The 16,491-nt window shown below is 45.0% G+C and overlaps 1 protein-coding gene across 4 annotated transcripts in view; it reads right to left on the bottom strand.

Moving 5' to 3' along the window:
* The window catches only part of rab28 (RAB28, member RAS oncogene family), a 106,789-nt gene extending 90,986 nt beyond the window's left edge, over nt 1-15,803 (bottom strand). For 2 of the 4 annotated variants that reach the window (XR_008723812.1, XM_055638894.1), the window contains exons 1-2: nt 15,626-15,801; nt 6,855-6,951 (exon numbers count right to left, since the gene is read on the bottom strand). Coding sequence is in view for 3 of the 4 variants with exons in the window: in XM_055638894.1 (XP_055494869.1) it covers nt 6,855-6,951; nt 15,626-15,700 (172 nt within the window). In the remaining variant the exon portion in view is untranslated. Of the gene's footprint in view, nt 1-6,854; nt 6,952-15,625 lie in introns of all 4 variants that reach the window. The other 2 variants (XM_055638917.1, XM_055638908.1) reach the window with 2 other exon arrangements.
* Nucleotides 15,804-16,491: the final 688 nt, after the last annotated feature.

The raw sequence follows: 16,491 nt of genomic DNA, 5'->3' as shown, positions 1-16,491 counted from the left end.
TATAAGTCAGTGTCTAAAACCAGAGATGGAAATATTGAGGTAGTGAAGAATAAGAAGCAAACAAAGGGCATGAAGGATGAAACTGACAACAAAGATGATGAGATTTTTCTGTCAGAACAAGAGTCGACATCAATGCTGGCATAAGTACACTGGTAAGGAAGTGAAAAAGAAGATCTAATGAGGAGAGAATATTCCACATATGAAAGAAAAGTATAACATGGACCCATATAATTCCATTGACAACAACTTTATTTGGTAGAAATGAGCAAATTGAAAGAAAAATGTGAGAAAAGGAATTCACATTCAGCCAATCTAACATAACCCCATGGCTGCAAAACGTTCCTGCAATTAGCAATACCTAAATTGGCCAATTTGAACACATTTCCATCACCTAGCTTCTCTCCAATCAAATTCTTTAACGAGGAGCAAAATATTTGACACCGCCCAGGATTAGGAACAATTCCTTCTGCCAAGTTGTTTAGAAAGTTATAGGTAATATCTCTACTATTTTCTTCCGAGTTTTATGCTCCACATTAGCAGCTCTTGATAAATCTTTCATGCCCGTAATTTCCTTAAAAAATGGTTTCTTCTACACTATACGCACATCTACCACTTACACTCAATATACACACCAGGCATGGATAGGGTAGATGTGGAGAGGATGTTTCCACCAGTGCGAATTAAAGGATGTTCCTATAGGAAGGAGATGGATGTTTCCACCATCAGAATTAAAGAATGTAAAAAGAATCTTAAGAAAGAAATTAGAAAAGCTAAAAGAAGATAAGAGATTGCTTTGGCAAGTAAGGTGAAAGTAAATCCAAAGGGTTTCTACAGCTATATTAATAGCAAAAGGATAACGAGGGATAAAATTGGTCCATTAGAGAGACAGAGTAGACAGGTATCTGCAGAGTCAAAATAGATGGGAAGATATTGAACAATTTCTTTTCTTCGGTATTCACCAAGGAGAAGGATATTGAATTATGTGAGGTATGGGAAACAAGTAGAGTAGCTATGGAAACTATGAGATTCAAAGAAAAAGAAGTACTGACACTTTTGAAAAATATAAAAGTGGATAAGTCTCCAGGTCCTGACAGGATATTCCCTAGGACATTGAGGGAAGTTAGCGTAGGGGCTATGACAGAAATATTTCAAATGTCAATAGAAACGGGAATAGTGCCGGAAGATTGGCGTACTGCTTATGTTGTTCCATTGTTTAAAAAGGGTTCTAAGAGTAAACCTAGCAATTATAGACCTGTTAGTTTGACTTCAGTGGTGGGCAAATTAATGGAAAGGATACTTAGAGATAATATATATAAGCATCTGGATAAACAGGGTCTGATTAGGAACAGTCAACATGGATTTGTGCCTGGAAGGTCATGTTTGACTAATCTTCTTGAATTTTTTGAAGAGGTTACTAGGGAAAATGATGAGGGTAAAGCAGTGGATGTTGTCTATATGGACTTTAGTAAGGCCTTTGACAAGGTTCCTCATGGAAGGTTGGTTAAGAAGGTTCAATTGTTGGGTATTAATGCAGGAGTAGCAAAATGGATACAACAGTGGCTGAATGGGAGATGCCAGAGAGTAACGGTGGATGGCTGTTTGTCAGGTTGGAGGCCGGTGACTAGTGGGGTGCCTCAGGGATCTGTGTTGGGTCCACTGTTGTTTGTCATGTACATCAATGATCTGGATGATGGTGTGGTAAATTGGATTAGTAAGTTTGCAGATGATACTAAGATAGGTGGTGTTGTGGATAATGAAGTAGATTTCCAAAGTCTAGAGAGATTTAGGCCATTTGGAAGAATGGGCTGAAAGATGGCAGATGGAGTTTAATGCTGCTAAGTGTGAGGTGTACATCTTGGCAGGACAAATCAAAATAGGACGTACATGGTAAATGGTAGCGAATTGAGGAATGCAGTTGAACAGAGGGATCTAGGAATAACTGTGCATAGTCCCCTGATGGTGGAATCTCATGTAGATAGGGTGGTAAAGAAAGCTTTTGGTGTGCTAGCCTTTATAAATCAGAGCATTGAGTTTAGAAGTTGGGATGTACAAGGCATTGGTGAGACCAATTCTAGAGTATGGTGTACAATTTTGGTCGCCCAATTATAGGAAGGATGTCCACAAAATAGAGAGAGTACAGAGGAGATTTACTAGAATGTTGCCTGGGTTTCAGCAACTAAGTTACAGAGAAAGGTTGAATAAGTTAGGTCTTTATTCTTTGGAGCTCAGAAGGTTAAGGGGGGGACTTAATAGATGTCTTTAAAATGATGAGAGGGATAGACAGAGTTGACGTGGATAATCTTTTCCCATTGAGAGTAGGGAAGATTCAAACAAGAGGACATGACTTCAGAATTAAGGGACAGAAGTTTAGGGGTAACATGAGGGGGAACTTCTTTACTCAGAGAGTGGTAGCTGTGTGGAATGAGCTTCCAGTGGAAGTGGTGGAGGCAGGTTTGTTTTTATCATTTAAAAATAAATTGGATAGGTATATGGATGGGAAAGGAATGGAGGGTTATGGTCTGAGTGCAGGTAGATGGGACTAGGGGAAAATAAGTGTTCGGCACGGACTTGGAGGGTCGAGATGGCCTGTTTCCATGCTGTAATTGTTATATGGTTATATGGTGATGTTCCTATAGGAAGGAGATGAAGAGGAATTTCTTTAGTCAGAGGGTCGTGAATCAGTGGAATTCTTTGCCACAGAAAGAAAGTGAAGGCAAAGATAGATAGATTCTAGATTAGAATCTAAAGGATAGGGAAATATGGGGAGAAGGCAGGAGAATGGGGTTAGAAGGGAGAGATAGATCAGCCATGGTTGAATGGCGGGGTAGACTTGATGGGCCAAATGGCCTAATACTGCTCCTATCACATAACCACTCGCTGTATGAAAGAGTTGCCTCTCTCTGCTTTCACCTTAAACATATGCCCTCTAGTTTTAGACTGCCCATGTCAATTCACCTATTTTATGTCATAATAAACCTATAAACATAACACCCAATAAAAATCAATTGAGGATGAAACAAGGAACATAGAGATGGAATGGAACATGGAACGAAATGGAACATGGAAACAAGGAATTAGATTTAGAATTAAGGCCAAATCAGTTTGTACATAATTTCAAATAGCAAATTCTAATGAGATCATGGCCTGATTCCTATCCACTTGTAATGAATAAGCAGAAGGCAGGCCCAAAAGATTCATAATCAGGTTCCTGCAGTGTCTCTGAAGTTATTTGGTATGTAAAACCTGCTTTCAGGAAATGAAGAACTCAGAATTGTGCAAAATACAATCTGCTTCTGCCTCACTCGTCTTTAATGGCATTTGGAAATTCCTCCAAAGCATTCCAATTTCTTCACTCAAAATTTCCTGCAAGAACCTGCACATATCTCACTTGAAACAGATGAGATATAAAATCAATAAGCAATAAGACAATCACTAAAAATGGAGGAATTTAAGAACAACTTTCAAGACAAATATTTTTTACATGGAACAACAATGGAAATCACAAATACTTCAATTTTCCATTGTACATCATAATATTCTCTTCTTTGGCAGCTATATTTAGGTTTCAAACTCCCAGATTTGATGTGTTTTAATTCAGTATAAATATTCAAACCTATAATTTGAAGGAGAATATTTCACTCATTTATCATCGTAGAAAGTAACAGGAGTTTTCTAACAAAAATTTGCTGTTTCATTGATGCTAAGACCAAAAAGATGACAAATGTTCAACGGATCTTACAAAGCAAAATTTTGAGAACTAATGACCCATTGTGAGTTTCAAAGCATGCGAGATAGAAGGAGAATACCCAAAAGCATATTCGAAAAGTCACAGGGACTTATGCCTGAAGTTTAATGTGTGCTTCTCGTGGGCAAGATTCCAAAGTGCAAGGCCAAGAAAGTGATCCCTTGCAGGTTAACTGATTACTGCAATAATTTTACATTCCTATTTACTTTCAATTCCAGACATAGTAACCTCATTGCAAACTCCCAGAGAAATGCAAGTTTATTTAATCCACATTAGAGGATTAAAATAGCCCTAGATTTTCTATTTGGCACAGGATAATTTCTGAAGTATTATGTCCATTTTAATTACATACTGAAAACTGGAAGAAAGGAAAACAACCTTTCTGTGCTTTACCGGAGATATTACTAAGCCGAAAAACATCAAAATCGATTTTCATAGAACGAGAAGTGACTCCTGAAAGAAATCTGTCACTTCTCGTTCTGACGAATGATGAGTGTAGGTGGCAAGCTACCCATCAGCAATATCCGAGCCAATCATTCTGTTCTTACTTTCAATTAACTTTATTTTCAAGTTAATAGGAAAATTAACTGCAACTTAGAAGTATAAAATTGGTTGAAGGAATAAGAATGAAGCAGTGGTACACGTTTTAAATACTGAAAAGTATATTGAAGTAATAGACTAATATAGAGAGGCACATTTTCTGATGGGAGTAGCGTTTACAAATATATTCCATTATAAACAGAAATATGCAACATTGTAAATTTGCAGAAGCAAAACAAAGAACAGAGCATGTTGTTCAGTTGTGGAAAGGGAAATAGTTTATGTTTCTGGTCCATGACCTTCTCATCAGACCTGGGAATAAGAGAAAGTTAGTTTTAATGTTGCACAGAGAGGAGACGGTTGCCCACCTCTTTGCAGAGTGTGGGTTTGCAAAAAGAGTCTGGAGAGGTATGCAAGGGTCCCTGGAACGATTTATCCCGAACAGCTTCGTCACAGAGGACTCTGTGATTTACGGACTGTTCCCAGGGACACATTCAGAGACTGACATCGAGTGCTGCTGGAGGGTCATCAACTCGGTCAAAGACGCTCTTTGGTCTGCCCGAGCGTTGCTCACCACCCAGCAGAGCGAGATGTCCGTCAGGGAGTGTTGCCGACTGGCCCACTGCTGACTGCAGGAGTACGTGCTAAGGGACTCGCTGAAGCTTGGTGCAGCCAACGCCAAGGCTCGGTGGGGGGAGGGCCACAGTCTAGGGTCCTTCCACTGCTGGACATAGGGGGCACGGTATGGTGGAGACGCCCCTCAAATTAAATTAAGGGAAGGTAGCCCACGCCAGGGGGCCACATGAGTGGCACGGGTGGGGGACATTATTTGTGGAAATGAAAATGTCAGAAGGAATTTTCGCACTGTAAACACTGTATATATTTATTACTTGGACAGGGGCCACAGAGTGGCACGGGTGGGGGACTGTTTGGTGAAATTTGACAAATGTAAAAAAATTGTACTGAAAAAACTTGTATAGTCTCCGAAAATGTCGGATGAATTTTGTTTGTTTGAATGGTTCAGGAATTGTATATATTTATCAATTGAATAAAGTCTATTTTGAAATTAAAAAAAAAAAATGTTGCACAGAACATTGCGGAGAAAATGGACAGGCACAAGAAAATATCTCTGACAGGTGAGGCCAGCGTTGCTATGGTGCTAACCTGTTGAGGAAACTGTCCAATTAATTAGCTGGTGAATTGAGAGAACAAGACAAAAATAACTACGGAAAGTAAAAAGTGTTAAATCCAAAGCTGTAGTGCATATCCAGCTGATCATAGAAACATAGAAAATAGGTGGAGTAGGCCATTCGGCCCTTCGAACCAGCACCGCCATTGAATATGATCATGGCTCATCATCCAACTCAGTATCCTGGTGACAGATAACCAATGCTGGTGCAAGTAACATAATGTAAATATTGCACATGTTATTTGGTGGACAAACTGTCTGATCTGGGTGTTAATGCAAACACATGCGGATGGATTAAGGACTTTTTAACAGACCACCCACAGACTGTCAGGATGGGGTCCAATTACTCCCCAGTCCTGACGCTCAGCACAGGAGCGCCACAAGGTTGTGTGCTGAGTCCCATCTTGTATACAATATACACTTATGACTGTATACCAACACACAGTACAAACAGGATCATCAAGTTTGCGGACGACACGACTGGTGGGACTGATAAACAACAACAACGAGTCTGCCTACAGGGGTGAAGTCCAAAAACTGACTGTCTGGAGTACCAAAAACAACCTGGTACTCAACCCATCAAAGACAAAAGAACTGGTCGTCGACTTCAGGAGGAAGAGGAGAGAGGAACCTGCTCCCTTATACATCAAAGGAGACATGGTGGAGAGAGTCACTGGCTTTAAGTTCCTGGGAATAAACATCTCCCAGGACCTCAAATGGCAAATGAACACCATCACTCTCATGAAGAAGTCATATAGCGCCTGTATTTCCTGAGGTCACTGCGGAGAGCAAACGTCTCACAGCTGCTGCTGCTGTCCTTCTACCGATGCGCCGTGGAAAGTATCCTCTCCTATGGAATCCTGGTGTGGTTTGCTAGCTGTACTGTGGCTGAGAGGAGGGCGCTGCAGGGAATTATAAAAACTGCACAGAGCATTACAAACGCTCAACTGCCCTCCTTGGATGATATATATAGGGCCCGATGCTTGCGCCGGGCCACAAATATCAAGCAGGACACATCCCACCCTGCCAACCACCTTTTCACTCTGCTACCCTCTGGGAGGCGATTCAGGTCTCTGAAGACTAAAAAATAGTTTCTACCCATGTGCGATAAAAGAGCTTAATTCCAACAGAGAACACTGGGGAAGCAAAATGTAATTCCAAGAAATGCCGCCAAATTCTTTTTAATTCTTTTTAAATACTTATTTATTATTTTACTAATAAGTGTACATGTGTCAATGGTTGTCGTTTTTGTATTTTTTTTAACCGGAGGAGATGTAATGGAATTTTGTTGCACAGTATTGTGCAATGACAATAAACGTATTCATTCATTCAATAGGGATTACACTTAGAATGTCGTACAGCACTGTTGAATTTCCATACCTGGTAGAGATATTCTTTTTAGGAAAAAATCCAACCCAATTGTTTGCTTGTATTGTTTTCCAAAAGCTTCCTGTGCAAAACGCATTGCCAAAGAGGTCTGTAACGAAAACACATTCATCTTAAAACACATTCTTAATTAGCAAGAGGAAGTACAGAATAATAAAATTAAAGTAAAGGGTAGGTTAGTTAATAGTGTGAAGGGGAGGGAGGTGTGTTTGCCAGAGCAAGAGGATAAAGTAGGTATGTTACAAAACTTACCTTCAGCGGCGCTGCAGTTCTGCCACTGGCCGTGTGCGCGACTTTGGCACCTTTGGGGGGGGGGTGTTAAAATGTGGTTTTCTATCGCCTATCCGAGATATATTTTCTCGGGCTGCTAGCTAATGCTGAAGAATTGTTCCAACTGCCGTTCTGTGAATTTTTTTTTAAACCGCGGGACAATTTCAGCGCTGGAGTAAAATAAAAATCAGCTTCTAATGCCGTCAATGCTGACAACGGGACAAATCTCATGTACTGGACAGCTAAAGGTAAGCCGTTTATTTTACATATAAACGTGATATTGAGGATTACTTCAATACAAATTTTACCTTGTGAAAAGGTGATTTAGGCCCCATATGAACTGGCAGTATTTTTCCTGCCGATATGGGGTTTAAATTCACCGCAACCGTAACGTTCCAATCGATCACGTTCCACAAAATCTCACTCGCAAGATGATTTAAATGGCCATTAATTTACAGGAATTAAACACTAAATTACTTCCATTTGGCCTATAAATAGTAAGATTAAACGAGAACTTACCAGTTTGAAGTTTGATCTGTATTTTATGAGGAGTTACGATGAGGGATTACATGAAGAAGCCCGCCAGGTGCATGCGTGTCATTCTTCAAAGCAGTGGTGTGGAATCACAAATAACTGTAATGACTATACATAGTAAGATTAGAGAAGGGGTACCAGTTAAGTAAATGATGAGGGTGGGAGCGGTGGGCACGTAATCCCTCATCGTAACTCCTCATAAAATACAGATCAAACTTCAAACTGGTAAGTTCTCATTTAATCTTACTATTTTACTTCGGAGTCACGTGAGCGACTACGTGAAGATTTTAAAGCTCTGTGATTTCATGCCGTGGAACGAGTCCATGCATCACGTCTGCCTTGACTGTTGGGAGGAATTGTGTTAACATAATTTGGATATGAATTCGACATTGAAATCATAAAATATTTAACACAAGTTTATAACCCCTTTATATGGGTTTAAATTAATTTACAGAACTTAAATTGTTTCTGCAAATGTTCCAGGTTTCATTAGTGGTTTATTACAAAATAATTGGAGTGTTTTCCCCTCCAGACCATTCTGCTGCCTTGAGGGTTTGGTCCATTGGTACATCCAATTGTATCGCTGCCGACGTAGCTGCAGCCCTGGTGGAAAGAGATTTTGAAATTTTAGTATCCACCCCAGCCTGAGTTTAGCAACTGTTTCAGCCATCTTGAGATGGTCTGGACCGTCACTCTTGGTGTGGTTGCTAGTGGCTGATAAAAAATGTGCCTTTTCATTGCCTCTTAGGATATTTGTTTTCTCCATGTATAACGACAGATGTTTATTATACACAGAAGGTCATCTGTTGGGTATGACCTAATTGTATATTGAGGCCTGCTGATCCCTTTTTCTGTTCTGCTTACTATCTCATAAATATGAACGTAATATTTTCTGTTGAGAAAGTCATGTTGTCCAGTCTAGTTTTGCAGTGACTGTATCCTCTGTGCCATGACCAATACCATTAGCATGACCGTTTTAATGTCAGTCTGTGTAGGGACAAAACTGTAGCTGGAGACCAATTCCTGAGCATCTTCAGGATTATACTCACATCCCATATATGGGGGTATCTGGTTCTCCTCATAGGTTTTGAACCAGTGGGTCAGTCCCAACAGTGTAATGATCTGTCCCCTGCCATAGGTAAGTCGATAGGGCACTTCTGGCGCAGTTGATGGCACTGTAACTAAGCCCCTCATCATAGTGGAGGCCTGCCAGATATTCCAGAACAGATGGGATGTTCATGTCTCTGATTCCATGTTTGATACCACTGGGAACCATGGTTGAGTAGGCCAATCGGGTACTAGTTGTATTTCTTTGTCTGCCACTGAATTTAGTCTTCCTGGTAGATAAGTGGTTGATATCCAAATATCTCTCTGGATACACCATTGCCAATTTGTATAGCCAGATTGTCACATATGTCAATTTGTTTCCACCCTGTGGTTAATGTATGCTACCACGGTGGTATTGGTTGCTCCGCACCCAAGGGCACTGGCATCAGTTTGCAGTACCATGGAAAAGGTTACTGACAATGTTTGGATAGGAACCAGGCCAGATGTTATCTATCCACCATTTTAGTTCCATTTTAGCCTGATTGGTAGATTCACAGATCTGTCAAGTGACCTGCATAATTTAGAGTGCTTGTATTTTGCTCTCTATATGTTTTGGTAATGTAGAGGTCCAAATTTGTGTGGCTGGAAAGGCAGCCATCATAATGCCAATTACTTTAGCTACCAATCTGATGGATGGTTTGTTGATGTCAGTGAGGTTATGATAAGCCTCTATTAAACCTGTAGCCTTTTCCTTAGGCAGAGTCACCGACATGTGAACTTAGTCAATGGTGAAACCCCAGGTAGTCCATAGTAGTGGAAGACGTTAGTTTAGATTTAACTGGATGAAATGAATCCCAGTTCCCCAAATAACTTTTTTGTGGCTGTTACAGTTTGTTTGGCCAAATCCAAAGTTTTTGCCCATAATGAGTATGTCATCTAAATATGCCATGACCATGTGTATACGTTTCCGTAGAAACGCTTGGGCTGGTTTCACATTTTTTGTGAACAGCCTGGGCTGATGATAACCCATTTGGCAGTGCTTTGTACTGCTAGTTGTCCCATCCAGTTGAATTTAAGTAACATTTGTGGTCACGTCGTATAGGCACTGAATAGTAAGCATCTTTTGAAATTGACGCTGGCCATTGAAGCTTTGGGAATTAATAGTTAAGCAGTAACAAGGGTATCTATTTTGTCAGATCTATGATGATGCGATGACCATCATCTTTTTGTTTTTGATAGATATAATGGACACGAATTTTAATGGTTCGTGTTGAGTCTTCTCAATTACACCTTTTATGTAAAGCCGTTTCAGTTCAGCTTGCGCTTTTGATTTCCTTTATCAGAAAGCACGAACATTCGGTTCAGTATATGCTGAACTGGAGGGCTGTACGTGTATAAACTCTGTTGTATATCCCTGGATACTGCTTAAGATGTGGGTATTGGTTGTTATCATGCTCCATGCATTCAGAAGAGAGTGTAATCTCCACCCCCTGTTTGTAGGGAACCAGACCCACCTACCTCCATGTTACTAGTGGCAGGTTTACCTTTTTGTAGGTTCTTTGCTGTTGTTGTAGCGCTGGGTCTGGATTTACGGTTTGATTGGCGTTGGAGGTCCCGCATCTTCTAGGAAGGCCGGCCTGGGCCATGGCCTTTAAAAGACTCATGTTTTGAGTACCGGTCCTTCGAGCTTTCACCAGTTCTGCTGGTGGGTGCCAGTAGGTTCTCTTGTTCCTGCACCTCCTGCACTCTTTCTTCTGCGGACCCTATTCCAGGTCAGCCCAGAACTGACCCGCACTGCTCCCTTCTGATGGGGTAGAAGCACTGTGCAGCCCTGAAAGAGGTACTGCTGTGGGTTTATCATAGGCCCACAGTGACCCGACTCCATCTCCCGGAGTCTGTCACGTTGGAGCAAAGCTCCATACACCGCTTCTTCCCGCTCCAGCGCTCTCGGGCGCTGGCCGCCGGCAGTTATGCAAAGTCGGACTCCTCTGAATCCACGACCTTGTTTGTTTTGTGTCTAGCCTTACCGCCCGGCCGCATGGATCTGGCCGGTGCGGAGGCGACATCGGGCACAGCTGATCCCACTACGGGTGATCCAAGTGCCGCTGGCTGCTGCTGGCTGCCCGCTGCTCCACGGTCCTCCTTCTTCAGCTTTGTCCTTCCTTCCGTGGAGTGGATATGGCCGGTGTGGAGGACATCTGGCACAGCTGATTCCATCTAGCCCACCAGCTTTGTCGCAGCCCGTTGTTTCTGCACCTGCAATCAGCATAGAAATGCAAAAAAGACCGCAGCTCTCACCTGCAGGTCCAAGTTGTTGCTACGGGTGAGCGTCATTCCAACCCGTCTGCTGCCGTTATTGACTGGTCAAATCAACGGCCCTATTTGAATGGTCTCCCGCCCGGCCGTGGTGTTCTGGCCGGTGCGGGACCAGGTCAGCACTGCTCTCCTTATAACGGGAGTTAAACGTGCCTATGGCGGCTGCTGCTGCCGGCTGCCTGCGACTCCGCTGTCTTCCCCAGCCAGCTTTACTAGCAGCACTATGGACAGTCCTTTATCCAGCTTCCCCTCCTGTACAGACCCAGTGTGGGGAAACATTAGTTTTTTGCTCCCTCTCCCGCCCGTTGCGGGAGCGAGTCGGGAGCGAAAGTCGGGCACAGCTATTCCTATTACGGGAGCCGACTCCGGTCGCAGCTGTTGTCCCCTGTTGCGCTTACTCCACCTGGCTTAGCCACGGCAGGAGCGCAATCTCATTTTGTCCCCTAATTTAAAAAAGGGGGCAGAGCACTAATACAACCCACTGTTTTGTAGGTTGTTGGCTCCGTTTTTCTCCACCCGTATGGGGTGAAGTTGGCACTCGCTCCCGTTATGGGAGATAGTGGTGCCGACGTCCGTTGCTGGCTGCCTGCTGCTGTTCAGCGGCAGCTCGGCAGCCTTCCTGCAAACAAGAAGAAAGGTAAGGAAATCTCTTACCTGTTCCGCAGCCCCAGACCCATGTAGCGTCGGTCCTTGGGGCTGTTGTCCGAGTTGTCGGACTGACGGCTCCGGAGTACTCCCTTGTCGGCGTTTTCTCCCGGAGCTGAAGTCGCACGAACTCCCGCTAAGGGAGACTGTCGTGCCACCGGCCGTTGCTGGCTGCCTGCTGCTGCAGACTCCTCCCCCGCCAGCTTTCAACAGCCTTCTGTAGAAAAAAGGTAAGTATGGAACGATGTTCCCTTACCTTACTGTTGCAGGTTCGAAACCCTGCCGTTCGGGAGGAACGTCCTTCCTCCCGACAATGACGAGTTGCAATGCGTGTAGCGCAATTACACGCATGCGCCTGGCGGGCTTCTTCACGTAGTCACTCACGTGACTGCGAAGTAAAATTCATTACAATGAGATTTAAGAATCATGTTATATTGTGAATTATTGTGTGAATGTTATTTGGACATTTAGGCTATTTAAAAATGTTAATCTTTTCTTAAGAAATGGATAGACGTTTAGATCTAGTAATTGAATTTTGTAATTAGCTACAATTAGGTAACTAACTAATTATATGCTTTAATTTCAGGTCATTCAAGTTAAATTGTTTCATATTTGTTTCAGAATGCTTCAATCTATAATAACTAAAAATTTATTTCAGTTCTCTTAATTTTTAAGAAAGTTATGGGCTTTTGACTGTCCTCGATCACAGTTTTTGTGTTAAGTCAATGGAAAAGCAATAGGGAACAAGATGCTAATTTCCGAGTATGAAAATGGCCATCACTTTTTTAATGGGGAGGTTTCACGGCAGTCGGGTCACGACCCATGGCCCATACTGATGCCAAGCTATGCCAAGTGGAGTATACGCGATCAACTGCAGGTAAGCACTTACCATTGTTTCCAGCGTAGCAGGCCAATTAAAACCTGCCAAAATTGTCCATTTTAGAGCTGTAAATAATTATGGAAATTGGGATAAGCATGAGAGACATTTAGCCTACTTCAGAATTCCAAAAGTGAGGGGAAATGACGGTAGATAGAAGCGAGAGCTGAAGGGACAACAACAGCCAAAGTGCTTGGCGAACATTGGCCGTTTGCTCACTGCATTTCATCAACTAAGGCATTGTGTTTGTGTTTTTTCATATTTGTGTTTTTTCTTGATTGCTTTGGCATCTAAAAAGTTTCAGAAATGATAAATCTGGCTGTAAATTTTTTAAATCGCCCATGGTTCTCAAGTGGGTTTTTACATACAAAAAGAAAACGCCTCTGAAGCAAAATTTATAGCCAGATGTATCACTTCTGAGACTTTTTAGATACCAAAGGAATCAAGAAAAAACACAAATAATGCCTCACTGTTGATGAAATGCAGTGAGCAAATAGTGATAATTCCCAATATTTTCAATTCTGATATCTGCACAGCCAATGTTCGCCAAGCACTTTAGCTGTTGTTGTCCCTTCAGCTCTCGCTTCTCTTTACCTTCATTTTGCTTCACTTTAGGAATACCAAAGTTGGGTACATGTCTCTCACACTTACCCCGACTTCCACAATTTTTACAGCGCAAAAATTCAACATTTTGGAGGTTTTTAACAGGTAGGAAAGTACGAATTTCTTGCATTAATAACATATACCGGAAGTTACGGATGTCCTCCAGATGGATTGAGTGGCTCCTTGCGTCAAGCCCTATGACCCAGTGACCTTACATGCACACCCCCTTTACTGAAGATATGAAAGCGAATTAGGTGTCAAATTAAACTTCTTTTTATGCTTTATCTGATGGGATAAATTACAGACTTGATTTTTAAAATCTCAAAATGTTGTAACATTGCTAGATAAAGGTATTGAATTGTGAAGGTATCTGTGCAGTAAACTGAGAGCAAAGGTGAAAAAGAAAAGAGACGGGGAAGAAGCAGTGGGACAGTGAAGGAGAACACAGGATGTGGCGATGGGACAGCGGGGGAAGGGGCAGAGAAATGGGAGCGAAAAGAGCAAGGTGCTGGGGACAGGGGAAAGGAGCAAGGGGACTGAGAGGGGAAAAGGACGAGGGGACCGGGAGCGGAAAGGGGCAAGGGGACAGGAAGGAGAGGGGGACTGGGGGAGGGGAGGGGAGGGGACTGGGGGAGGGGCAAGGGGAGGGGACTGGGAGGGAGAAAGGGGCAAGGGGACTGGGAGGAAGGAAAGAGGGGAATGGGAGGGGAAAGGGTCGAGGGGGCAGGAAGGAAAGAGGGGACTGGGAGGGGGCAGGGGGGAGGGGAAAGGGGCGAAGGGAGGTTATGAGGAGAAGGGAAAAGGGGGACGTGGGGAGACGAGACGACAGATCAAATGATCTGAGGCAGGGGGAGCGGAATTGGACGGGTGAGGAAAGGTAATCAGAAGGATGGGGAGGGGGGAATTGAAGGGGTGGGGGGTGGGGAGGGAAATTAAAGTGATGGGGAGAAGGAGTGAAGAGATAGGGAGGGGAAATTGGATGAATGTGATGGGGGTTTGGAGAGGAGGTGGTAGAGAGATGGATGAGAAGTAATTGCTGCAGTTGGGTAGCTCGAAGATTGCAGGGGAGAATAGCATTTGGGAGAAGGGATGGGGAGCGAGAGGAGTGTAGGTAGGGGAGCAGGGTGGGCTTTGGAGGGCAATGGCCGGCTGATGGCTGGGTGGCAGAGACTGGCGAGAGGGAGTTTGGAGAGAGGAAGAAGGGGGTTTGGAGAGAAGAAGAAGGGGGTTTGGATAGAGGAAGAAGGGGGTTGGAGAGAGAGGAAGAAGGGGGTTGGAGAGAGGAAGAAGGGGGTTGGAGAGAGGAAGAGGGGGGGTTTGGATAGAGGAAGAAGGGGGTTGGGGGAGAGAGGAAGAGGGGGGGTTTGGAGAGAGGAAGAGGGGGGTTTGGATAGAGGAAGAAGGGGGTTGGGGGAGAGAGAGGAAGAAGGGGTTGGGGGAGAGAGAGAGAGAGGAAGAAGGGGGTTGGGGAGGAGAGGAAGAAGGGGTTGGAGAGAGAGGAAGAGGGAGGTTGGAGAGAGGAAGAAGGGGGTTGGAGAGGAAGAGGGGCTTGGAGAGAGGAAGAGGGGGTTGGAGAGAGGAAGAAGGTGGGTTGGGAGAGAGGAAGAGGGGGGGTTGGAGAGAGGAAGAAGGGGGTTGGAGAGAGGAAGAAGGGGGTTGGGAGAGAGAGGAAGAAGGGGGTTGGAGAGAGAGGAAGAAGGGGGTTGGGGAGAGAGGAAGGGGGGGGTTGGAGAGAGGAAGAAGAAGGGGGTTGGAGAGAGGAAGAAGGGGGTTGGGGAGAGGAAGAAGGGGGTTGGGAGAGAGAGGAAGAGGGGGGTTGGACAGAGGAAGAAGGGGGTTGGGGAGAGGAAGAAGGGGGTTGCAGAGAGGAAGAGGGGGGTTGGAGAGAGGAAGAAGGGGGTTGGAGAGAGGAAGAAGGGGGTTGAAGAGGGGGTTGGAGAGAGAGGAAGAAGGGGATTGGAGAGAGAGGAAGAAGGCGGTTGGGGAGAGGAAGAGGGGGGTTGGGGAGAGGAAGAGGGGGTTGGGGAGAGGAAGAGGGGGGTTGGAGAGAGGTTGGGAGAGAGGAAAGATGGGGGTTGGAGAGAGAGAAGAGGGGGGTTGGAGAGAGGAAGAAGGGGGGTTGGAGAGAGGAAGAAGGGGGGGGGGGTTGGAGAGAGGAAGGAGGGGGTTGGAGAGAGGAAGAGGGGGGTTGGAGAGAGAGGAAGAAGGGGGTTGGAGAGAGGAAGAAGGGGGGGGGTTGGAGAGAGGAAGAAGGGGGTTGGGGAGAGAGAGAAGAAGGGGGTTGGAGAGAGAAGGAAGAAGGGGGGTTGGAGAGAGGGGGGTTGGAGAGAGGAGGGGGGGTTTGGGGAGAGGAAGAAGGGGGGGTTGGAGAGAGGAAGAAGGGGGTTGGGGAGAGGAGGGGGGCGGCGGCTCACAGCCGTGGAGCAGACCGGGAGGGGACAGGAGGGGAGCTGTCGGGGCCGCCGCCATTCACCTTCCCCGATGCGCCGTCCCCCAAGATGACGATCTTCAGCTGCCGGTCTTGAATATCGTCCTCGGAGTCGGACATGTCGCCGCTGTTACCGGCCGGGCCGGGCCGCTCGGCAGTCTGACGCCGCTCGCCGTCCAGTCCAGTCTAGTCCGGCTCCGGCTCCGGCTCCGGCTTTGTCTCCGCTGCGGGTTTGTCGCGGGTTTGTCTCCGGTCCGGGTCCAGTCCGGGCTCCAGCTCCGTCGCGTCGCGTCCCCGCCGTTGCCAGGACCCATAACCCGCGCACGACATGGGGGTGGCCCCTCTCAACACCACCACTCGGCCGTAGCCTGCGAATCGAGGGATACAGAACCCAGAAAATTGACATCAACTTTACCAAATAATTTAATTGCTGACGATACAAGTGCATGCATATTTCAATAATTTTCGTCTCCAATAATGTGCAGCACTTCATTCACCCCTCCTGCCACAGGTGGGCTCGTCCACTCTGTCGCTGCCGGTCGTTAAGGGGCGCGGGGTCAGAGTTGACTGCGGCTGCTCTGGGACTGAGGCAAAGATCACAGATGGATCAGACTGTCTGAAGAAGGGTCTCGTATTTATTCTCTCCATAGATGCTGCCTCACCCGCTGAGTTCCTTCCGCATTTTTGTCTACTATCTAAGATCGCTGGAAATGTGCCACTGCTCCGCCAGCGTCCGTGGGCGGGTTTATAACCCTCGGGGTCGGCGAACCGCCGAAAGCCCTTTTCATCGGAGTCTGCTCTTCATCTATTTATTTAAATATTGCACCAAAAACTAAATCATAGGCGGTCGTTGGCATTGGTTGAGACTTTACAGACGTTACATGGATGACATAACAATATATTAACTATGA

Source organism: Leucoraja erinacea, chromosome 1 (genome assembly GCF_028641065.1).
Source record: "Leucoraja erinacea ecotype New England chromosome 1, Leri_hhj_1, whole genome shotgun sequence".
Taxonomy (NCBI): Eukaryota; Metazoa; Chordata; class Chondrichthyes; order Rajiformes; family Rajidae; genus Leucoraja; species Leucoraja erinaceus.
This window is presented reverse-complemented; position numbering and strand designations above follow the sequence as displayed.